The sequence below is a fragment of the Lethenteron reissneri genome, chromosome 19 (assembly GCF_015708825.2).
Source record: "Lethenteron reissneri isolate LAM-NWPU_2019-01 chromosome 19, ASM1570882v1, whole genome shotgun sequence".
Taxonomy (NCBI): Eukaryota; Metazoa; Chordata; class Hyperoartia; order Petromyzontiformes; family Petromyzontidae; genus Lethenteron; species Lethenteron reissneri.
This window is the reverse complement of record NC_083797.1, coordinates 7,950,235-7,977,121: the sequence shown is the minus strand read 5'-3', so window position 1 is coordinate 7,977,121 and position 26,887 is coordinate 7,950,235. Positions and strand designations below refer to the sequence as shown.

The 26,887-nt window shown below is 39.7% G+C and overlaps 1 protein-coding gene across 1 annotated transcript in view; it reads right to left on the bottom strand.

The window, feature by feature from the left end:
• Positions 1-14,027, bottom strand: part of LOC133344233 (oxidation resistance protein 1-like) — a 52,466-nt gene extending 38,439 nt beyond the window's left edge. The window contains 2 exon segments of the mRNA XM_061554298.1: positions 9,960-10,219; positions 13,688-14,027. Coding sequence (XP_061410282.1) covers positions 9,960-10,219; positions 13,688-13,719 — 292 coding nt within the window. The 5' untranslated portion in view covers positions 13,720-14,027.
• Positions 14,028-26,887: the final 12,860 nt, after the last annotated feature.

Here is a 26,887-nt window from a genome sequence, read left to right as displayed (position 1 = left end):
TATGATGCGACTTGCTTACCTTTTTCTACATTTTGCTCTCATATCGTGGTTTTTGTCTATTGTTTGCTGTGAAAAAGATCTTCATAGCTCATCGGATTCCTCCAGTCTAACTAAAGATTATGATGCTGTATAATAGTCAACGTTTATGGTCATGGCCCTTCTTCATAGCACACAAATAGAGGTCAGAGAAAGTGGATAAAATTAACACTTAGGCTTTCGCGACCAATATCATCCATAAGAGGTTTTTTGGGTTAGATCGCGTAAATTGATGGGCCCGCATAATGCATATGCATAATGTACGTTGACTTTAGAGCACAGAAGCGTGGTCACCACATCTACGCCTCTATATAAGGAACGAAACAGGTGGACTTCACAAATCTGGCTGTCGCCTGATGAAGCTAGTTGTAATTACTGGCGAAACGTCGTACTCAGATTGTAAATTTTGTGGCTTGGCTCTCCAACACACCGGTGTCCTGTACTAGTGACGAATTGGTATATTCTGTTTACGTAACAAACCTTACTAATTGGCTGTGTCGGGTGGTGGCGGGTTTAACGACACATTTATATATTTAAGCGATCTAACCCAAAAAACCTCTATCAGAGTGGATAAGAGTTGGAGACTTCACATTTACAATCTATTTACTACAATTTGTATTTTACCCAGGTAGGGTCGACTGCGCTATGTAGCTCTTTTTCAGAAGCAACCTGGCCACAAATGATTGTCCAATTAAGTGGCTTATCATGTGGACATGTATATCAGCCAAATACTCTAAACACGTGTTTATAAAGATGGAGGAAAAAAACTGGAAGACCTGGAGAAAAGGCCACGTGACCACAGGGAAAACATGCAAAACTCCAAATATACAGGTGTCATGGTCAGGATCGACCCCACGACCTCCAGTATACCAGTTGAGGTAGTTAACATTTTGCTACTGTGGTGCCAATACATTTTTGGATTAGCAATTTGATGCATGCATGGTTTTGATCATTAATTGATTTTCAAAAATACTTCGTTCTGGCTCCAGGATACATTACATATAATTGTTCTAAATGGCGGTAGTCAAGTGGTCCCAGAAATAAAAGTGGAAGTCCCGATGGTCCGAATGAAAGTTCTGGTGGTCACGGTGCCAGTTATTATTGTTCTTGCCGTAATGTCAGTGGTTCTAGTGGTGTGAGTGATAAACTCGCTGGGTCCTGGTAGTCCCAGTGGTAGTCCTGGAGGTTTCAGTGATAGGCCCAGTGGCCACGGTGGTAGTCCAGTTGGTTGACCCCAATACCAGCTGGCCAGTAGCAACCAGAACCTCTTTGGGAATTTATTACGTGGGATTAGGACATCGGTTGCTTTTGCAATTCCACTATTTCATCTAGGTCCCATGGGGCCTCCCATTTTTCTGAATGCCAGACTAGAATCAGGGTGGAATCGTGCGATTTCTGTGGACTGGATATCGATTATTTTTTTCATGGTGATTCTGATTGATACCAGTTGGCTGTAATCGTATGGCAGATGCCTATCGAACACGTTTTAATGACAATTGTGGTCGATATCAGCCAACTGATAGAGACCACAATTATCTCAATGCCACACAGCCCGGCCATCCCTCAATTTTTGCCGATCCACGATTAATTAAGAGTCGTATTATATTCTAAGGTTAGAATCGTGATTCCAGGCAAAGCACCAAAAGCATACAATCTCGTTTTGTAGAATCAGCTAATGTGTGTACATTGTTTATGTGCATGAAACAATGTTGCATTTGTGTGTATGTATGTTGTACTAACCAGCTGTGCTAATCAGGAGGTGTGGGAAAAGGTCAACAAGCTAAATTTGTATGCTCATTGCTCATGCAGTGACAGAGGCAAACAACTTAGTTTGTGCATGTCTTATGCCCTTGATATAAAGTCAATTCCACACAGAGAGAAACAAAGCTTCTTTAAACGAGCAGTCTGCCATGTGTCAGGGCACATTCAGCAGACTCAGTCGTGCAGAAACCAGCCTCCTTTACACAGTCTAAATAATGCAACGTTAAATTTCGATTGAAAGCTTTCGTGACTGCAGGGATTCATATTCTTGGTTTTTTCTGTAAAGTCACGTAGAAGGGAAATAATAAAATAATGAAAATAAAACAATAAAATTCTCACGACGTTTATTATTATTTCCCTTCTGCGTGACTTTACCGAAAGAACTAAGAAAATAAAAATGCAACGTTACTTAAAGAGGATGCCAACAAATGTATAATGTACAGCGGCATGTACAATGTTGAATGTTTATTTTAATTTTCTTTAAGCGCTGCTACCACCTACTGGTAGGCACCTCATCAGGAGTCAATTTGCCTCTCGCAGAGATGTCGGAGGTGCAAAGCTGACCAGGCTAATCCAAAGTGCTTACTTATAGAGAGTGTTACATTTTAACTGCCACTTACACACTCAAAATATCAAGTTATTGGTTTTAGGTAATTGGTTTTGCCACAAGGATCAATATGGAACATGCTGAGCACATGAAAACGAAGAACAGCTGCAGGCCCCCAAAGACGTGTCTTGAGATGAACTTGCAGATACTGATTCAGTGGTGCACTCAATGGGCTCTAGTTGCTCGGATTAAGGCTTTTACTTGAGAAGCACATCTGCATGGAGGAATAAAGCTGGAATCGCAGAGAAATAATGGATGACAGTGAAAAAAAGAGAAACTAACTTTGGCCCACGGAGATATTTACAATGTGGAAAAGCAATTCTCAGATTGATTAATTGTCTATAGATTGCAAGTCATTTAAATAAGAACTTACGTCATGTAAGAAAGCACATATTGCACGAATATTTTGATGCCCTGTTTCAATGAAAAAGGGGACATTTGCAGATACTGTGTTATGAAAAGCAATGCACTGTATTTGGCTCCAAGGTACACAGTAGAGAGAAGGAGAGATGTAATTATGTTAGGAATTTAAAAGTCACTCAGGTGAATGGTTGTTAAGCTCAAAGCACAGAAGTGGCACTGACTCGTATGGGACTCCCAAAGAGAATTCCAGCTGGAAGGTCAGAGGGCCTTGCGAATCTTGTCAGACTCTGGGTCTCAAGCACACATTCAATCTCATATTCCAAAATAACAAGGTTCCAAATTTCCCTTTATCTACAAAGGTAGACTTTGATATTTAAATATAAATGTATTGCATTCGGTAATTGTTTCTTTGAAGTTAAATACAAAGCAAATGTACAAAACATTAAATGTAGGTGTGTGCTGTATAAATGTTTACATATCATTACATTAAAACGTATGCTCGTGTAAAATATTTAACGGAACACCTAAGTGATTAATCAAACAACTTGAAAACAATTTCAATGAAAAAAAAATTATGCTCATTATCAAGTACCGAGGTCTCAAGTTGAAATAGGTATGAGTTCAATGTGGTCTGTTTCAGGAATGTACTCTATGCCAAGGTTACAGCGAACTGCACAAACAGTTCTTTTTTATTAGGAAAGTGTGTTTGTGCATTATGAAACAGCGGGATTTTTGTCTTCTTGTCATCTTTGTTCCATGAAGATGCGAGCACATCGATTGCACTCACAGTAACTCGAACTGACACTCGCACACATCTCTGCAAGAGCAAACGGTCAGGGTACCAGCCTTATTTGATTGGAGAATGGCAGACACTATCCCATACAGTTCAACACAACGGTTGAGTGATCTATCCGCAACAGCGAGCAGTTTACCATTCAATATCAAAACATGGCTAAATGGATAGAGCCGTTTTCAAAGTCATTGTATTTAATAATGCTCATAACAACACAACCATACAGTGTGTAACATAATTACAAACTGCAATAGGCACAAACATGCAGAAAAGCACAATGCAACATTATCCAGGATACGCCTTTGTGGCTGACCATCCACTTTTGTCCGTGTGCATGCTTGGTAAAGATCCGAGTCCTTTGACATGCACACGAATCCTGAATTGCATGCAAACATGGAGCCAATCGCTCGCTGCATGGAAATACTGTTAAACGTGCAATAGAGAGAGAGAGGGTCGGCTACTGGATATGTTGATAGCCTACCAAAACATACTCAAAGCTATCCGATTTACAGCTTAGCACACATTCGTTCAGGCAGTGCTATGTAATCAGCATGACTTAAAGTTCAAACGTTTTGGAAAGCTCCGTGAAATATATTAATGTATAGGTAAAATGTTGCTCCATCACATTGCTTTCGTTATACATACATTTAAATGAAAAGAAACAACGTCTGTACGTCATAATAAGTTACCCAAATGTTAGCTAACCACGTTTTTTTTATCACAGCAATTTTTACTTATAAACTTATACTTGGATAGTTAAAAATTATAGACATATACTCATCCTCCAAACATATTGTATTTAATTTTATGAATTCCAATATAATAATTTCAGAACAGGACACACGAATATGATCCCCGCAACATAGAACATGCATGTGGACTGTGTCAAAAAACTAACCGGACCTTTAAGGAATGATCATGGTGCAGGGAGGCCTTTATCTAGCAGTGGATAGATGATAATCAGCTAATGATGGTGTTATTGAATAACCACTATCCCACTATATGACTTCTCTGCTGATATGTCCGTAATTCCTACTCACTCGTAACTCCAAACAAATTTCCCAACGCGAATAATGTTGGCTGGAGTTGAAGCATGAACTGGTGTAACACTTTCCGTTGCCATAATAAACAAGCGAATATTGTGAGTGAAGCTGTCTTTACACCAGCAGAGGATAAACTCCCCTCTCACATCTTGCTGCTATTCTACTGTGCAGTTGAGTAAGGGTGCCAATATACAGTATTTTATCATGTGATACATTGCCATCTAGTGGAAAAATCTCGGAAACATAGAGCACTTAAGTGGCAGGGTGATGCACAAATTAGATTCCAAAGGAGCACCAACACGTTGCAGAATTTTGTGAAGTCTCCTAAACACACCGACATAGCCTTTTTTACATAAAAAAACAATTGCTTGAAAAAATGACTACACTAAGATGACATTCACTCTGCATACTCGTACAACAATGGTCTCTATACTGCAGTGTGCCATTTGTTTATCGCCGATTAGTGTAACTGTCATGCTATAAAAAAAAAAACACTGTTAATCAGGATGTGCATTACCCTCAACAATACTCGAGAATCTACATCTTGCTGAATATCACTAGACTTGTTATTGGTCTCAGGAAATAAACTGTAAGCTTCCTCGCTATTAATCATGAAACGTACAGTAAAATGCACCATTAAAATGTTCCCAGATTTGTCCTACCTGTGGTGTCAATAGAACACTATAAAACGGAGACATTCTATCAGGTATATGAACAGTTCTTTGGTCATCGTGGGATATCCAGCGACTTTTTGTCCGGTCTTTTTGGCTTCACCTGGCACTTTTTGCACTTACTGACATTCTCACATTTTAAAACACCTCTTGGATGACTGCCATTTTAAAAAGATATATAAATTGAATATCCTTACCATTGTCACACCATAATACACGCCAAAAGGAATTTTTACAGTTATATTAATTGCAAGCTCTCTCGTCTCTGCAGCATGTGAGCATATATTCACTACCAAAATCAAAAATAATATAGGTTCAAAATTTCCATTGCTAAACAATTTCCAGTCCTTCTTTTTTTAGATTGTTCCGCTTAACAATGACGTTGGCAGCGTTATGCTATTTCAACGTTTAGTAATTTGCAATGCATTAATTCAAATGATTTTTTGAGTAAAAGCTCGCCCTCGATAAAGAGGACATCGCAATACTTTACAGTATGAATTAAACGAAGGTTGTCCTACCTATAAAATCAAGACAGAGAAAAAAAATCTCAAAATGAGGACACACGCAAGGAAAAGCTAAAAGGGAAAAAATAATTCTTGCAGAGTTTTCTGAACCGTTCGGCGCTCGGGCAAATCTAAGAGAGTTCTAGAACTTAGGTGCCACACTCGAGAATGCCCTACCGTCCAGCGTAGAATGCTAAATTGTAGGCTGAGATAGCAGGTCCTGGCCTGAGGAGCGCAAGGTATAAATATCTAACAGACGTCTGGGGGGGGGGGGGGGGGGGGGCAGACGGGTATGCAGGTACTGAGAATCAAGGCCGTTTTGAGCTTTGTAATATTTCCAGACAGTAATTATATTTAAGCAAAAGTCACTACTTGATTTGGAGAGGTAACTCAAGGCACACTAAATGTAATTTGTAATAATGTTTTGCATTGTTATCACAGTCTCTGCAATAATAATCTAAATACTTTCTTAACAGATTGGAAGTGCTTATACAATGGGCAGATGCCACCTTAATTGAAAATTATTGGCATGGCAGAAATAAATAACAGCATTCAACCACTCTTTAGGAAGCATTTTCTTTTTCAAAACGCCCTGACAGAATGCATACACAATGCCCATCTACTATGTATGAGGCCAATTACTTACTAGATTTGCACTTTTTAAATATAGTAAATGCTATCGAGCAATTAATTACAAACATGTGCCAATTTATTTGCATGACCTGCAAGATGCAATATATGGGCAAAATAAAGAGTTTACTTCAGTGGCTCAGAATAAATAAATCTTTGTTAGCTTTCATTTGTACACAACGAACCACAATATAACCATTACAGTGAGAAAGCATGTGATGGGATTTCAACATTAAGTACAATTCGTAAAAAAAAACTCGAAGATGTATGTTTGAATACCTAATAAATAAATAACAATCATAAATACAGTAGAACAACACGTGACAACCAAAATAGAGTTGGTACTTGCTTAAATCGGTTGGAGCATTCCCTCATTCCCCAGCAATTTGACAAATTGTCACGAGTCCGGATTGCAATTCACTAAGACAGTGCGATTCAACGCTACGGTCAATGGTAACACCTCGAGCAACTCCAGGGACAACATGAACCGATTATATAAACGCATATGAATGGAAATACATCGATTCATGCACATGCAATTCGATGCATGTATCGCAAGCTTACACATCAATAATAAATCGGTGGTTTGTTATGGACCATTCCACCTCTATTGCTGAAACATTTGTAGTTGCTTTTGCAACTGCACATGCTACTGTTGGGAACGGATATTGCATTCTGAACAGACATGGCAAAGTGCACGCACAGAGTTAGAGGAGACGTGCTGCATTGCTTGGTCTCGAAGTGTTGAAAAGCTTCCTGAAAAACTGTTACAAAGGAAAGGTGGCACTCGCTTGCAAATCTGTTGCTCATATGGAGTGGTAGCTCTTGCAATCTCTCATTTACTTGATAAAGCTGTCGTGGCTGTGACGGTTCCACCTGAAGACGGAAGCTTGTGTTGCCTCCGAAACGTCGTGATTTTTATTTTATTTTACTTTTATCAATTTTAATGTTTTACCTACGTGACTTTACCGAAAAAACCTAAGAATATGAATCCTTGCAGTCACGGAAGCTTCAAATCTAGAACTGTTGCTCAAGGGCAAGAACCTTTTGGATAACGTGGGGATGGCAGCAATGTACTGGAGTTCAGAACGGAGTGTTTTGTCCTCCATCGATGCTATGCCCTGCCTCAGCCATAAAGCGTTTGGGCCAGCGATTTTCAAACTAGCAGGCAGCTGTGTGGCACAAAACGACCTATCAAGGGATGCGCTTGCAGATATAATGATACTCGAATAATATCTAGAGTAAGATCTATATCGCAAAAATAATCTTTCAAATTTATTTGGTATTGGCCAAACATCTCAATTCTGGAAAAAAATGCATGGCAGCATGACTGTAAAAACAAAGCTCTCCTGAAAAAGTTGCGACTCTCTAAGTCTTTCCGTTGGTAAACACGAATAATAAGGTTTCATTCTTTTTGTAACCATCCAGAAATGGGTACATCTGTTAAATTGGTCTAAGCATTGAAGGTAAAGTTGAAACAGGGAAGACCTAAGTAAGACACATTTAGTGGAATAAATAGCATTGCAGAATTGAAAGTTTTAAATTACATGTCTCCTTTCGCACGTCAGCAGCAATGGGTGAGGAGCAAACGACAATTTTTCAAGTCAAATAGACCAAAACAGGAACATGTTCTTAATAGAGTGGATAGGTAACCGTTTTAATTGGAAGTGACAAAGGGAGACCGCATAGAGATGACAAATCTGAGACATCAGTCACCCTTGGGAAATGCATGTAAAAAAACACTGCTACAATGAATGACATTGTTTGCACAACTCGGTCATAAATCAAAGCAATAATAATAGCAACTTGTGGAGACCTTTACCACAGTGGCGTAGCTTGTTTGGCATGGGGCCCGGGTGTAAGGAAATTATATTATTGATAAAAGAGAAGGCCATATGTCCAGGTGTCATGGCCCATATTTGCCAAATTTGATCAATCACTTGCAAATTACTCAATTGGAAATAAATCCTGGTGCCGCACAGGGACAGCTTACCACTCGGTCCCCTTGACTAGATTTTTAGCAGGGCCTTGAAATGGTTGAAAAGAGATGTTTTGGAAGGAGGTTCAAGTTGCAAGATGTGCAATTATAGTGCCCTATAATTATAGTGTCCAATTTCCTCCTCCCCCCCCCCCCCTTTGTAGCTCAGCACCTGGGTTCCTGTGACCCGTGGGCATTGTCGTCGTTGCACCATCTGCGTACTCAACAGCGACGCCAAAGCTACACCCAAAAAGCAAGCTCAGCATCGACGATTGTGGTGATGACCGCACTGTCGAATATGTACATATGTATGTTGATCTTCTTTCGCCCCATACCAAGCCAACCGTGCTAATCGGAGGTGCGGAATATGATGGCGTTGACGATTTTTTATTAAAATGACGTGATAAAAAAATGAACCCGTAAAAACAAAGTTTTTCACTATAAATCCTTTAAATGCGTGGCATCGGTTTTATTTTATTATTCATGTCTGTTTTTCTTGAGTAAGAGTTTCATTTTTATCACATTGGTATTTTAAATTAAATATGAAAAAAAAATTTCCCAAAAAAGTGGAAAATTTTGGAAAAAAATTTTCACGAAAATAAATTGTCACGCACAACGAGTCCGTGTGCAAAATGTCAGCTCGATTGGATCACGGGAAGTGGGTTAAAAAACGACCGAAAGATTGGCACGGTCGTAAGCGTGCAAGCAAGCAAGCAAGTGAACTTAATATAAAGGATTTAAAAACAACGCACTCTTTACAAGAATCACACTGTCAAAATCACTCAATATTGAACCCACGCCTCCCACGCAGTACAAGGACGTAACTTGCAGCAGGAGACCGACCAGTGGCAGCTGTCCACTTGAGGTACAAGGTGAAAGCAGCACCAGACAGCAAATGAGCATTAAGCTGCAAGTAAGTGGCGATGTTGCTATGTGGCTTCCCAACTAAGCATTGAGTACTTTAGCACGCTCTGATGCCGCAACACAGAGTGGCCCTACTCTATTTAAAAATACGTTACGGAATCTTTAAAAATATCGCTCGTGATACAATCGCAGTATTAACCAGTACAACCACTGGAATAGAACCGCGAACCTCTGCAACAAGCGTGCTACCGCTGGGCCACATCATCAGCCACCCCCCCCCACTTCCTCATCACTGGTTTTACCAGCACGGTTTACAGCTCAACAATTTTTTTTATTTTACCAGGTAAAGTCCACTGAACTATAATAGCTCTTTTTCAGAAGCGACCTGGCCATAAATGAAAGCTCAAGAAAAGTGGCTCCTCATCATGTGGAAACTTATAGCAGCCAAATACTCGAAACGCATGTTGATTCTAAATGTGGACAGAAAAACTGGAGGACTTGGAGGTAAAATCTACGCGACCACAGGGAGAACATGCAAACTCCAAATATACAGGCGCCGGGATCGAACCCACGACCTCCTGTATCCTGGGCGAGGTAGTGAACATCTAGCCACCACGGCACAATTTGGCACATGCAGATGGGCAGCATATGTATGTAGAACTTCTTTCGCACCGTACGTAGCCAACCGTGCAAGTCGGAGGTGCGCGTACCGATGGTGTAGAAGCGACGCAGCTCGGCTCTGCGGAAGGAGCGCTTCTGCGAGTTGGCCGTGTTGTTCTGCTCCTCCTCCGCGGCAGAGCCCTGCCTGGGCTTGGCGGCGCTAGGAACCGGGGGTGCCACGCTGCCGCTAGCTGACGAGGTGGAGGGTAGGCGGGCCGGTGGGGAGCCAGAGCGGCCTGCTGGGTTCAGCACGGCGGGGTTGGTGAAGGCCTGCATGGTCGCGTCCAGAGACTGGGACTTCTTCTTGAGCCTGCCGACAGAGCATTGGCCAATAGAGCCGGTAAGCAAAAACTACATGATTAATTTACAGATTGTTTGGTATATGTGGTAAAAAAAAGGGCAACTCAATCGTGCTACTTAATGCTGCTATTATGCACCCATCACTGAAGTGTGGTAAAAAAAACGAATTAACTACTCAGCCAAAGAACATATAGCCTACACTAGCCAGAAATAATACAGCTGCCTCAGTAGCTTCTTTAAAATGGCATAATGATTATATTTAATAAGGTCAATCAGCATGAATCACTTTCATGTACGATATTTTTATATTAATTTTTTTACCAATTGCAAGACCTTGAGTCCTATCTATATAAATAAAGACCGTAATCTGTATGTCTCAAAAACCCCTAGCATACTTCCCGAAAAGGTAGAAAGCTGAAATTTGATACAAAAAAGGACAAATCTGAAAATCCGAGATTTTTTATTTTAAGGCCCCAAATTTCGATTTTAAGTGCCCCATAAACATGTTTGTGTGTGTTATTTAGAAACTGTTCAAAATATAAGACTGCAGTTTTTTATTGTTGAATAGAGCATTAACCAGAAAATAAAATTATAGCAAGAACCATTGTTCCATCTTTTATTGTTTTTGAGATATTTCAGATTCAAGCGGTTTTGAACAAAAAAAATGCATTATGATGTTCAAATCTGAATACTTCGATAACGGTAAAAGATAGGAGCTTCCTGCCATAGAGTATTAAGTTAATAAATTTTTTGTTATTTTTATAAAAAATAACGGTATCTTTATATTGAGCAGTTTTTCGATGGCTACGTCTTTAAATATAAGTAGAATCAAGTCAACAATTCAAATACACATTTTTGAATTCGTTCTTAAGTGTCTGATCGTAAATAAAAATTTAAGAAGATCAAATCAGGTTAATAATCATAATTATTGAAAACTTTTGCCTGGGGAAAGCAGTGGTAATGTATTTATCTAACTCTCAAACTAGAGATGATGTGCTAGTTCAGCAGAAACAAAGGTCACATTTGAAACATTATTATAAATTATAATTGATCTATATATATAAACAATAACGACTAAAATAAGAAACCTACCAATTCCATTGCTACTAAAAATCACAATTTACAAAAAAAAACGCACCGGGCCAATATTGTTATAATCTATGTGTAGCGCTACAAGTGGAGAAAGAGAGACGATGTTATATGCGAGGGTTCGTATGTTCTTGGGCACATAACATAGTCTTTAAGATGACATCTGAGAAGGTCAATGAAAGCAAGCAACTGAAATGTAAACAGAGCACTGTGAAAAATATAAACAAATATTTTGGCTCGAAGGATAAAATTGCAAACAACTGTAATGAACACAGACTTCACGCCGTGACTGCCGCCTAAGTAACAACAGAATATTTAAGCCTTTGAGATCCATATACCCATTTCCCAAGGAAATGTTTTAAACATCTATGAAGCCCATGAATGTACTTACTCAAAACAATGCTGCGTGTATTGAATGTTGACCGCTTTGGAGCATATATTTGTCAAATCTTAAAATTCCTGTATATATTTGGCAGCGAGAGTACTTTACTATATGTACACCACTAAGCTGTCTGATAGTGTTGTTAACCGCTTTTACGGCATTTATACAGCGTTATGCCTGACCTATTCGGTAGATTCATCAATTGAAAAGTCAATGCGTTCAACGCAAAAATATCAGCTGCAAGGGACCTTCGATATTCCAATATATTTCAAGGCCGATTGCATTTGGCCCACCACCAATAAAAATTCGAATGGCATCATAGTTGCAGCGGACAGGACACAAAGACAAAATCATATCCTTCATGCCCGTGGATGCATGGGGGCAGGAGGGGGGCTCTGCAGCCTTGTCGTGTCACCCGATGCGCACACCGCCACTCCCTCTCGCCTTGTTCAAGGGAGAGTGGGAGCTCCGAGGTGTCGGAGTAGGTAAGTGCCCCGCTGTGCTTCAACTACACCGACCCCTTGAAGCGTGGAGAGGGACTGACATGCTCCGCTCTACTTAGCAAAGGTAGCAAGCGGAGGGCTCTGCCGAATACGCCAAGCCTGGATCAAGCCCGTCATTCAATGGATGTGAAATAAAATCTGGTATTTTAGCCCTAGAAATGTTCCAACTTAGGGTTTCATTCTCAGGCATATTTCACAATGCCCACCTTCGATTGGCTAAATGTCTGATTGGTAGTTAATCGCACGTGATCAAAGTGGGTTAAATATAAGAATGCAATTAATATTTGGAAATCGTGGCGAAGAAAAATAAACTGCTTGGATATGTTAGTTCTGTCCTCATTGATTATCTCCTCACCAGGTAAATCAACCTTTTAAAGTCAATGCAAAACATACAAAACACTCATTGCTCTTCACAAAATGCTGTATGTAAAATTTATAAGTGTTTCTTTCACATGGCTAACTCTGCTGATGAGCTCCAGGTTTAAACAGGATTCAGTTTTCATCTTTAAGCAAAGGCTGCTGGTACACTTAAGTCTTGAAGGCAAATAAACTGAAAGATATTTTACGTTTTGTTAAAGTACCAGTAAAAGGCAATTCATTGTGAATGGAGACCAGTTTTGCAAAATATCGAAGATAATAATCAAGTGCCACCAAATATGCAGAGAACAAATATTAATAATTTAACATCAGCATTAACAAAACCGTTTGTATGCCTGACTTTTTGGCGTGTCTTCTCTTTTTGCAATGTACTGTATAAGCAGTGGTTGACAACATTCCATTTTTTATTCACCGACTAAATATCTAAACACAATTACAATTAAATAACAAATACATTGCATGGCCACATTGGCATATAAAAAGCAATTTGTGCAGATCCTGTACAATGGTTTTCATAAGTCAAGATTACTGGTATACAACATTACACACTTTAAATGCTCCTGCACACTTGCTTTGCAAGCATGTGTACAATGAAAACAGTCATCAAGGAATGTCACCCACAGTGACTATGTGGCCATTACATTAATCCAGTCGGTGGCAAAACTGCCAACTAAAAACATAACAACATTGCTTGGTTATACAATACACGAAATTTTCTTCATTCTTTTTTTTAAAGGATACAAATTTGTGAGATCAAGGCAATTTAATTGTAGGCATAAGACAGCAGAACAGCGCAGACCCGGGACAGACAATCGCTGCACGGCCAAGATAAAGGCAAACCAAAAACTCATGCCATGTCCAAAGACGCGGGCAAGATTTCTGCGGAGAAGCGCCCGTCTACTTTGCATTCATAAACGAATTGATGTCATCCTTAAACAGCATCACTCACCTTGATCGCTCGCGGAAGAGCACGGCAAAGGCACGCACTCGCTCTCAACCGCCGCAATAACAATGCACGCGCTACTCCGTGGAAGCAGAGGACGCTCTGCCCTTGGCAGAGCTAGACGGCTCTGGTTTCCCCCTTACCGTGCATATAATTTGAAGATGCGCTTAATACATACAGTACCTTGCCCCTTTCTCTTGCCGGAGCCTCTTCATGGTTCGCGTGCACCACGCGCGGTGCGAGAGCGCTCTCGGCTCGTGAAATTCTTCATCACACTCCGCAGACAGCGGCCGCACAGCTATTTTTTTTTCCACCACCACCACCAAGCGATAAGTACAGTGGTCGCAGCTTAAAGCCCGAGTTAAAGTCCATTCATATATGTTTATGTTGCTCGCTGCAAGGATTTCAAAAGCGGCACAATCCTGTATGCGGCCGAATGTAGCTTTCTCAAGGCACGGCAAAAGAATCGCACAGGATGAGGATTTCTACAGTCAGCCACGTAACCGGAAGGTAAGGCAGACCAAGACAGCCATTAAAGCTCAAGAAAAATTGATTGCACTCCCCACGCCAATTACAGCTAAATATAGAAGGGCGGCAGGTCCTACTGGACCAGCATGCGGCTGCAAGGCAGCAGAGGGGGCTTGTGTTGCAGTCGAGAGCGTTAACCATTTCCATCTACCAAGCCCGCTGCAAAAAATATATAATTTGATCAAATACAGATAACACAGAAAGCACAGTGATTCCATACAAACTTGCACTCTTCTGCAAATCATTCACCTGCATAATTCGTGAACAGTCCCGCATCCTTTCAGACATTAGCACTGGGAATTTTTGTAAAACCTTTTATGCTACCTGGCCAAATTCATTTCACCATACAAAAGGAGACATACTGAGCGGCTTGAGCAGCAGTGTATTGTATACAACTTCGGAATGGTTGTCATGAAAAACGCAACGTACAAAAGCAGTTCTATTCAGGCTCATCAAAGAAAGCAGCGTTTTTGAGCGGCAATATTGCAGGCGAATGCAAGAGCACATGGCCGTAATAGCTTTTTAAAATTATACAAAACGTTGAACGAAGACTCTCGTCGGTATTCGAAGTAGATACATTCTAAGTCTTCAAATATGGCACATATGCCATGAATGTAATACATAACAGAAACATACCTAATCGAGGTCAACAATTAAAATAAACTTGCATTTTTTTTTTGCTTTGTGCCCGTCACATGTATGTCTGTTGAACTTCTTTCGCACCGTGCATATCGCCAACCGTGCTAATTGGAGGTGCGGAGGAAAGACAACAAACTAAACACACCTGGCTGGTACTAGGTTCCAAGCAGCCTTCATCACCACTCTCGCTCGTCTATACCGGCAGCCGGACGGGCAGATTGATTGTACGGGTGACGGGCATCTACGCCGCCCAGTAGCCAGGTATATGTATGCCTAGCCTTGTCTGACCTGTGCAGCTGCTCCTGCAACCACTGCAGTAGAAGCAACTATAATGGTAAAAAAAAAATTCAGTATTCCCTGCAGTGTTCATGACCCTCTTGTGGGGGTAGGGGTCATCTGAGCTGCTCTACTCTTATTCTGGCAGGACAGAATGCAATGTGTGGAGGACACCCCCGTTAAATTATTGTCGAAGTAACTTTCGAATCGCATCACTTTACTGCTTGCCACAAATGAACCACAATACCTTACCGATCTCGTCAAGGAGCATAAACCATCATGCAAACTCCAGTTATTCACGCAGCGGCTTTTGGCTAGACATCGAACAAAGACAGTCACCGCATCGTGCACTTTCAGATGCGCTTCTGCGGTCGTCTGGAACGACGCTCTTCCTTTCGTTATGAGGAAGCCACTGGAGCTATGCACTTTTAAATCTAGATTGAAAACACATTTCTTGATAAATGCTTTTTGCGTTTAGTTTGTTGCCCTTCCCTGCACCTCTGATTGAAATCATTGTTGGTTACCTACGGTATGAAAGAAGTTCAACATATATACATACTACTACAGTGTGCCCAAAGTATCAGTGAGCAGGTAAGTGCATGAGCATCTGGTCGGAAAGGGGCAGCCGAAATCAGGCTATAGTCAGTGGGTGACTGGCCAGACATTCACCTTAGTCCTTCCTAACAGAACTTATGAAGGCTATGGGTGAGTTCTGGTAGAGTGTACAATTCTTTACAACCTTGTCAAGGAGTTGACTACATTTTCATTATGAATGTTCATGTTCTTCTTGGTTCTTTCGGTAAAGTCACGTAAAAGGGAAGTAATAAAATAATACAAATAAAACATAATAAAATAATTCTCACGACGTTTCGGCCACAACGCAAGCAGCCGTCTTCAGGTGAAAACCAGGTCTGTCGTGAGAATTATTTTATTATGTTTTATTTTTATTATTTTATTACTTCCCTTCTATGTGACTTTACCGAAAGAACCAAGAAGATGAATCCCTGCAGTCACGAAAGCTTTAAATCGAAAAATGTTTATGTTATCGTTCTTAACCTGATTATTTTATATCCATACAGGCCTACACATCAAATACAATGCAGTTCATTCACTAATTGTTTCTCACTTCTAAGTCATACGTGTTATATCCTATATATGCACTAGAAACGAGGCAAGCTTAGGTTGAACAAAGAGTTAATAACAGCTGATAAATAAAAGTTTCACTTCTAAAAAAAATTCTGTCATGAAATAGGTGTAAAAACATAAATAGTTGCAGCCTTACAGAAAAACATTTGGGAACTTATTTTTGTATTATATATTACACATTCTACGAACTATAGAGATAACAACCACAACCATGTTGATCACCAGGCAATGATCTAATACATTCTTCCATTGGCTACCTATTATTTACAAAGTCCTTTTTAAATATGGATTCACATCGTGAACTTTTAAGTAGTATACATTAGGGACGCATTCTGAGGAAATGCTACTTAACTCTAAATTATATCAAGCTAACTCTAATTTTCCAGAAACAATGTTAAAATCAGGGGTTAAGTTCCAAGCTGACATGCTGGAAAAAAAACACCTCCATGTCAATAACTTTAGAATGCATAATATTATAAATTAGCTTACATTTTGACTCATAATAAATAGAAATGAGATTAAACTTAGCAGAGATTGTTAAAGTGCTTGCTGATCAAGGCCTCTTGTGGTGAGTGGTGGTCAGACGAAGAGGAGAGATCACCTGTACTGTTTTACTAATTTACATGTAACATTTGACATACAGTAAAACCTTGGATTGCGGAACATAATTCGTTCCGGAAACGTGTTTGTAATCCAAAGCGCTCGTAAATCAGTTGTGATCACGTGACGCTCGGCAGAGAAAGTGCATACACGTACTACTCGTATTGCAAGACCTCGCTCGTTTATCAAATTAATATATATATTTTTTAAATGCTCGCCTTGCAAAACACTCGCAGACCAAGTTACTCGCAATCCAAGGTTTTACTGTATTTGACATTTTAATGGAGCGACGGCCTGTCATTATATGCCGGACTAACTAGGAGGTCCCAATTAAATCTGAAACTTGAATCTGTGCCAGACCAGCAATAACTATTTAGCACAAGCCTATTTTGTCAGTAGGTCATTTTGTTTGGGTGATTTTGTGTCTTTGATACATTTAACAAAGCATTTGCTACAGGCTGTTCTAACAGCCAATGTGCCACTATACAAAAGGTGTCTCTGGCAGTAATGAAAGATAACCTTGTTACAGTTTTAGTACCTCACCACCGACACAAGATCCCACTTCTGTGTTGTGCTGTCACCATCCCAGAATCTCACCCAGATCCAGAAGAACGCTGGCACGCAGTGGAACTACGCGGACGTCCAGAAATAACCTCATTCGGTACCCAAACATCGCACCTCCTCGCTTTGACATTCCTCCTCCTCGAAGACACTGGTGTAACCATCAACCGCATCAGAACATAAACAGGCCGATGGACACATCTCCTTCGTGAATGGAATATTAAAGACAAGCCACAGCGGTGCGACTGTGGCCATGCAACACAATTCTTTGGACCATATAGTAAACCAAAGAATTTGCATTTAGCTCCTTAACCTACTACCATATGCAAGAATAGAACGGAACTGTAGAAACTCGAAGATCTGTACATAGCAACAAGCACATTTTGCATTACCTCTATACAATGTAAAGACACTCTTAAACTTTGAATTGATTTTGTGGCAAATATATGTTTTACAAGTCAATGGATTGCATGTCCTTGTACTAAGCAGGTAAGTGCCTGCTGGAAAACACTGCACTGCAAGAGACTTGGGTAGAAGGTAAATGAATGACATTTTTATAATTTTTTTAAGACTTTGTTTTTGACAATGCCACATTTTTAGTTTTAAGTCATTATCACATATGCCACAACAGTTTCACATTTGGTTCAATATACATTTTCATCATCACCATATCAGCAACTATCACATTAAAATAGGGCAGACGAAAAAGCAGGATCATTTGAAATTAGCCTACGGGTTGAACGTGCAACTCAAGGCCTGCAGCAGTTAGCACGAGTTGGGTCAAGAACGCCTGCACAAGAGGCAAAAAAAAATCACTTAACACTGTACATGAGCCTATGCCCTTGATGTGTCAGGCCATTTCATCAATCCACGGATGGTCTAGGACTACTATATCTTTTCTCGGATTTCCCCAATAAGGTGACAGTGGTGAAGATCAAAATGGGCCCCAAAAGAAGCTATCAAGAGTGTGAGATTGGGGTGGCTGAGGTGGTGCAATAGTAGAGAACTCTGGACATTGAGAAGATGTGTAGAATACGAGCCCCAATTTCACAGTACCTAAATGAACGTAGAGAATACTACGAACGAGCGAGTCATCCTGGGAAAATATATTATGGCTTCAGTCGCATTTTGTTTGCATGTTTTATTTAACCAGGAGCTTAAATTAGCATGGCAACCGAGACGACTTGGGTTCTCAGAAATTAAACAGATTGCAACACGAATATCTAAATGCAGTTCAAAATGTGAGTGTTATGCACAGTAACTGCAGGTATATCATTGTCATATGCAAATAAGGGTTTTCATTAGGTATTCTGGGATCATCCCGTGCCCACTTAGAAGAGTGACCTGGTCAAACTTTGTACCATGATGAAATCAAGTATGAAATGCGCACTGCTCAAAGCAAATGGATTTCAAAGTTAAAATGTTTGACTAATAATCAAAAATAGGCAGATGTGCGAAACTAATGGTGGTTTTGCGTTTTAAGAACTTGAAAGCACGTGAAATGAAGGTTTCAACGATTTCGCTTGCTAAAAGCGCGTCTCACCACATCTAACGCACAACCCAAATCAGACCGTTTGGTGTTTTGATGTTAATTTTTACAGTTTTACTGTCGGATATATATTTTAAATGAGAAAAAAGGGAGGGGAAATAAACTTTGAAAGTCCATATATATAAAGCTTCAACATATTTCTCCGAGAGCAGCATTTAAAACCACAGATATAAACTCATGAGAGCAAATTAAACTTTTACTATCTATAAACCTATTTTACAAGATTTCCCTTATCCGTAACCCCCTATTGATCTGTGCAAATTCATAATCTCAGTGTGACAATTCTTCCTATAACTCGAGCTTTTGCATTGATCAGAGGAGTGACCCAAAAGTTGCAACATATTCATCCTTTTTAAAAAAACTAATACATTTTACCCTATCTGGCAATAAAACAGATGTTAAGATGTTCAAACACCAAACAGAAACCTTTTGCAAGGAATAAAGTCCGCATTAACCACGCGTACTTGTGGTGAGCATGCAGACAAATATGCTCTGATAATATATGGGCATTGCCTTTTAAACTGATTGGCCTACACCAGAGACAGCCTTCTTTATGGCCAAGTCTCACAAGTGTCAGACAAGAGAACACCAAAAGGCAAACAGTTCAAAGACAATGCCCGTATCAGAGCATTTATAGCTCCGGGTCAGAAGCCATATCATGAGACCTTTTTGCCAGTCTCAAAGTATGAAAAATAACAATAGGTTTTACCCTTTCTGGTAATAAACCAGGTGTTAAGATGTTTAAACACCAAATAGATACCTTTTTGCAAGGAATCATCTGCACATTTGTATGTAGAAGAGTCATTTGAAAGTGTAAGATAAATCTTCCTGTAATCCGAGCCTTTGCCCTGGGTAAGAAGGATGAGAAAATGGCAGCTAATTCATTCATCCTATTATTTGTTTAGTCATGCGTCAATGAGTAGATAAAATTAATAATTTGTACAGATAAATATATTATTCAGAATCAGAATATCTATTTATACTGGAGGAATCCGGTGAGCTATAAAGATATTTTTTACAGTGCTGCCCCATGCCTCTAACTGTAAATAAGACCAAAGATATTTTAATTTAGAGTACTACAATGCTCCACAAGCATTATTGCTGAAGAGGGGTGAACCCAGTGCACACTTTATCATATACCGGTGCATGCTGGTAGGTGCATTCATTGCAATCATTTGTGAGCAGCATCAATTAGTGCTGTCGAATTGCTCATGAAACATGATGGCAATTATGAATGCACACACACGTGCATTCGGCGATATAAATCTGAGCGACGCACTTGTGCGTGAATGTTAGCTCCTGAGGTGAACACAACTGAAATTGTTGTCCGATAATGGCCATGCCATAGATGGCCGAGAAACCACCACACACAAAAGGCTCGTTGTGTTAGGCATACGACAATTCGAATACCAATGTCATATTTCTAAATGAAAATATGTATTCGAAATTGACAGGAAAACGACGTGGATGAAGGCAGCAACAGCTATCTGAATCCCGGTGCTAAAACTCCCATGATCTCGACAGGGCAATTCAAGAAAATACAACCAGCGCAAAAAGCTGGAAGCTGAACCACGGGCCTTGCAACTGCACCAACACAACCATTTGAAACGTTTAAACTAAACCATATATCTTGATTTGAAGTTTTCATGACTGCAGGAATCCATACTCTTTGGTTCTTTCGGTAAAGTCACGTAGGTAGAAAAATAAATAATAAATCACGACGTTTCGATCGCAACAGGTAGAAAGATACAGCAGTAGAACTGCTGAACAAGAAAGGGCTGTTGCAACAAGAGGTTATATATAGGTTTGAGGTGGGTGTCAGCCAAGGGTAAGTAGGCGGGGTCAAAGATGGAAAGGAGTCCCGTCGCCGCAAGCATGCACAGCAGCTGCGTTAAAGGATTGGCATGTACTGGTAGGAACCTCCTGGTTACACCAGCCCACAGTGGATTATTGTGTCCGTCCGTCCGTCGTACATCTAAAAATGGGAGGGGTGGGGCTGGGTGGAGAGGGTGGGGAGGGGCTGGGTGGGTAGGGTGGGGCTGGGTGGGGCTGGGTGAGGGGTGGGAGGGGTGGGGCTGGGTGGGGAGGGGCTGGTCACCCCGTGGTGCCCTTATAAAACTCAACGTTTAACCTACTCACGCCGGCTTGTGCCCGCCCTCACAGTCGGGCATATTTGCAGAATACACCACGCCGCCGTTGACCCTGGCCTTTGACCGAGCAACCCAACGTTCCTACCAGCTCCCTCCGCAGGAATGTGTTTAATGTAAACGAGTACAATGGGAAAATGAGCCCCATCGCCGCACGCATGTACAACAGCTGTGTTAATGGGAGAGACATACAGCCTATTGAACAGGGAGAGCTAAAGGGAGCAGCGGTGGCTATGTTAGTATATAAACTATATCTTATTCTATTTGATCAAGTAAGGACCACTGAGCTATAGAGCTCTTTTTCAGAAGCGACCTCGTCACAAATGATCGGTGAACGAAGTGGCTTATCATTAGGAAATGTATAGCAGCCAAATGCTTAATACAGATGTCAGGGTCGGGTTCGAACCCACGACCTTCTGTATACTGGGCGAGGTAGTTACCATCTCGCCTTCACACTTCAGTTTTTCACCGCCACTCAGCGCAGTGGTCATTGATTTTTGCCTGTTCCTTTTGTCAATGTTCTTTTGGAAAATAATTAATGTTGGGCACCAATTGGGTGCGAATTGCCCTTTAATTTGTGTTGGTGTATCACAAAAACACCACCACACATGCTCTCCTTCTTCCTCATTGGCAAGTGCATTGACATTCTTGAGATAGATTTGTTCTCATTTAAAGAGTTGTCAGTTGTTATTATAATTCAGCCAAACATATTTTCTATTGTTTATCAGTATTTCTACCATTTTGATTTAAAGCTTTCGTGACTGCAGGGATTCATCTTCTTGGTTCTTTCGGTAAAGTCACGTAGAAGGGATGTAATAAAATAATAAAAATAAAACATAATAAAATTATTCTCACGACGTTACATCCCTTCTACGTGACTTTACCGAAAGAACCAAGAAGATATTTCTACCATGTTGTTATTAGAATCCCCCTTACTCTTTGGGGCTACGGTTGTGTTATACAAATTGTTTATCATGTTATTGCTCTTGAAATTCTCCTTTATTGAAGTCCATATGCGCAAACGGATGCATCAGAGCACTTGAATGGTTGTGGTTCCAGTTTGTGCACTGATCTTTTCTTGAGTTTCGGTGTGGACATCTGGGAGATTCAACACTGCAGTGAAATGAAAAATGTATGCATGCAGAAATATGCCTTTGTAATTGCATTCTTCTTCACTTGTGTATGCCAAGCCAAGACATCGACCAGCCAATAATGGTGCTGTTACAACCTTACACGAAAACATTTATAATTTTCCAAGTTGTTTGTTCCAGACTCGTATGCAACCTTGTTTCCCTAATTTTGCAGCCTGTGTTAAACAGAGCAACATGGACAGAATCATCATGTTGCACTATTTAACTTCAGATTTATGAAAATTTAGGACTTACAGTACACTTTTCAAGGTCTTGTACCATCAATTAGGAGCTCTTCCCAAATAACACTAATAGATGGAATAAATGTATAAATACTCATGTGAATTAATATTTAATAAATGCAAGAATAAATTGTTTGCAATAACACTGAGATTTTGCATTACTAATGTTATTGTGAGAGTGCATCCCTAATTTTATGCAAAAACTCAATTGTAAAAAAAGGCAATACCATCTATGTGTTTATGCAAATGCACCTCTAACGAGAAATGTGTAAATGCAAGACAATTTAAAGAGAAAATAAAAAGCAACCAAAATGTAATAGTAATCAATGCAAATGTAAATGCTGAATGTTACATTAGATGAACACACTTGCACATATTATGTTTTAATTTCATAATTGTTCATGTTCATTTACTTTGGAGTCATCTTATTTAGCTTTTCCATTAGCATCAATTGTCTCGCACATTCGTCGAGTCAAGCTGTCCCAGCTGCGGATACAAAAATTCTCATTTCCTCTTGGGTGCATGGGGTTTTATTCTGCAAGGAACATTGTGTTGCAGTTCAGATTAAAACACAAACCAAATGTAGGACGTGAAACAAAATTCGACACATTTATTTTTCGAAAAACAAAAGAGGAATTTAAACTGTATATTTTCTGATGTTAAAACATACAATATTCCCTGCTGTACTTGAAATATAAAAATATTTCCACAACCAAAAATCGGGCTGAAGAGATATGAGATTTTTAAGGAGCCTCTATTTGATTTGAATTCTTTCTATTTGTTCAAGGTTTAGACAGAAGTAAACCTGGACATTGTGTACCATCACCACCACAATCGCTGGATGGAAGGAAGTGATGCCACTTGTTGCAGATGTTCGTGGTTTGAGTCCAACAGCAGCTTCGCTGGACATTACTGCAGGCGTATTTGCCATATATACGTGTTGACTGTTGCACAGTGCACGTTAACGATCATGTGACATTAAAAAAATGAGGCCACGTGTACCAGCATCGCCATCCAAATTGGCCAAATTATAAAAAATTAACCCGTAAAAACAAAGTTTTTCACTCTAAATCCTTTATATGCGTGGCGGCTAGAGTCCTCTCGTCCTCTGGCTTGAGATGGCTGATGATTGTCTGCCAGCATTAAGCAATTGGTAATTAAATATTTAAAACATTTTCCCTAAACAGTGTAAAATTTTGGAAAAAAATTTTCACGAAAATTAATTGTCACGCACAACGAGTTGTGTGGAAAATGTCAGCTCGATTGGATCACGGGAAGTGGGTTAAAAAACGACCGAAAGATTTGCACGGTCGTAAGCAAGCAAGCAAGCACGCAAGCACGCAAGCAAGCAAGCAAGTGAACTTAATATAAAGGATTTAAAAAAATACTTGCCAACCACTTAATTGGGCAAAACCTCACAGCAGCACGAGTCTATGCTCGTCTGTGAAACATAGCACCTTCGTGATAGCTTTGCTATAATAATTGTGCGAATACCTACTGTCATTTATTAGCATTCATCATCATAATCCATGGACAGATTGCTCATCAGTGTCCACATGCACATTTTATAATTTGTTTCCAATATTACTATTAATCAACTAATTTCCGAGGACAATTTTCTGAGGGGTAACTAGAGAGAAAATAAATTAAATTGCCTGTTAAAAAAAAACGTTGGTATGGCATAAATTGTGAGAAATACAGCTTTAAAAAAAATCCTTGGTTAGAGTGACACTTTAAAAAAAGAGGGATTTTTGTATGCCCAGCCTAAGGAATATTGAGAAAAGACATTAAAAAATATCTTCACATTTTCTTTCGACAGCCATCTGGAAATCATGGCACCAATTTAAGAATCATCATCCACTAGATGATTTAGTCAAATATTGCAACTAAACACCAGTTACTGTTTTAAAGAAGACAACTTTTGTAAAAAAATAAGCACATTTCCTTACCTGTACACATACACGTATAAATTATTTCAATTATATTTCGGCCATAATACATTCATTCAAATTCTCTTATTGACATGTTATACTATCAACCAGTAAACAATTTATTTGTAATCATTGCCACTCTCTTACAGCTTACATTTTTTTTTGTAAGTATAATGCTGCATAGAGATGTTAAAATGTTACAAATACCAGATAGCTCGAACATGGCAATCATCTACAAAATGTAAGAAGTCAAAAATATACCGCTGCAGGGCTGTTAACAATGTATTTTTTAAATCTTAAAATACTTCACATATAAAATACACACGCATACAACACTAATAATTGTATAGATATACTGTGCATTACCACAACCCCGAGTATAATTTCAAAATAATGTATTTTAAATAATGTTAGAATTTAAAGAAGCATAAATCGGTTCTTGACAAGCACAATCAGTCATGGTATAAAGTTGAGAAATTCACTTAAAAGTCAACAGCATCATCATTAGCACCAATTCAATTTAAATGTCAAATATATTTGCCCAGTTAAACATATTGGCATTTAAATCAGCAATAATTTTCTTCGTATGGTCAGTGTCTATCAAATGGTAGCAATACCTATCTGAAGACAAAGCACTTACTTCACAAAAGCCCATCTATGACACTATTATATTATAATTTGATGCTATCCTTGAGATGGCAATATGTTGAGGAGCTAAACGCCATTGTCGAGAGGTCTGTTAGCCATGAGAAGTCTTTCAGAGAGTTTGTGTAGTTCTGCTGTTCCTCCTCAATTGAAGGAGGAACAGCAATGGTTTACGACTTAGTCCATAGTTGCTTGCGTTTAATTTTGCATTGATCAAATTTTGATGATACCATCATGGTGAGATGAAGATCTGATATTGATGTTAAGATGAGTATGACTTCATTATGATGATCATGATCTGGTATGATGTTCATGACCTGGTATGATGGTTTGCTGTAATTATTATACAACATTTTGCAAGCAATTATAGTTTTGATATCATGATGGTCAAATCATATTAGATAGCTGAGCAACCATTGCTTTCAAAACAACAGTGACCTCTGTAATAAAGCAGCTCTACAATTACTGAGTAATGGCTAGCACACTTGAATGGCAACCCATCACTAGCTGGTTTGAACTCCCAGCATGGCAGCTGAAACAATGGGCACGTTTCTCTTGGTTCTTTCGGTAAAGTCACGTAGAAGGGAAGTAATAAAATAATAAAAATAAAACAAAATAAAATAATTCTCCTCGACAGACCTGGTCTTCACCTGAGGACGGCTGCTTGCGTTGTGGCCGAAACGTCGTGAGAATTATTTTATTATGTTTTATTTTTATTATTTTATTACTTCCCTTCAACGTGACTTTACCGAAAGAACCAAGAAGATGAATCCCTGCAGCCACGAAAGCTTTAAATCGAAATTTAATGGGCACGTTTAATAAGTCTCCCCCCTCCCCCACCTCTGTCCATCCAGCAGTGTAAATGGGTTCACCAGCTAGTCGATGGGCTGGGTCGTATTTATTTGGGTAGTGTGGTAACTCCTACTTCTTCCAGAGTATCTAGCGAGTGTGGACAGGAGGCCAAATACCCACGAGAGCGATTCCCCAGAGCTCCTTTGTGCGGAGGCCCTTCTGCCAACAGGGGCATGAGTAATAAAGCATAGTGCAGCACCTTAACGTTTCCTCTTTTACAAGCATGTGAATGACTTTATTACACCCACTGCCACATTTTGTGGGTTTTTTTATATGACTAAACGTGTATGATTTTATTAAAGCTGATGCACAAGTGTTAATATTCGGTCTCAGCAGAGGTCATCAACGGGGTCTCCTGAGAAAAAAAAATCCTATTCAAATTTGGTTTTGACCCTAATTTGGCTGAATTACAACTGTGAGAATGAAACGTATGAATACGATGGTTGTCATGTGACCATCTCCCTGGTAGATTATAGGAGGAATTCACCTCCTATTATGTAAATTATAAAAAGGCAACATCGGGATTTATTTGAGATAAGTCCTGCGGACACATCTTTTCTGCAGGCCATTCACTGACAAATGATTTGAGACCCTTCGTCTGATGGAAAAGTTTTTTCGTTAGTAGGAATTAATGTAATATTTATTACAAACGTCTCCGTGCATAGAATCTTATTTTCGGGGGTCTAAATCTGGTGGCAGAGTGTTTAGGTCACCGCACAGATAGGCGAGGATGACTGTGTTGTGTGGCTGCAGGTGTCTCAGACAAAGATGTATGTGTGAATATCCCATGGTAACAATAAGTCTCTCTCGAATGTCTGAATTATATGGGAATGGGTTAAACTTCGTGCTTGGCTGCTGTGTGTGCATGGCCGGTCTTTAGAAAAATTGCATTTCCTGACAAGCAGCCTGGGGCAAGGCTATTTTGAACTATGAATAGCACAACCGTCAAAACACAGCCGGTCACCGAGACGCACCATTCCGTCATTAGTTGCGTGAGACTACTCCAGGTACACCGTTTGGTTCGATGGATATTTGATTACAACTATCATGAGATGCATGTATTAGCATTCGTAATTATCAGACCATTATTGATGCAAATCAACAACTGCGGCCAGTTACATGAAACTACATTTATTA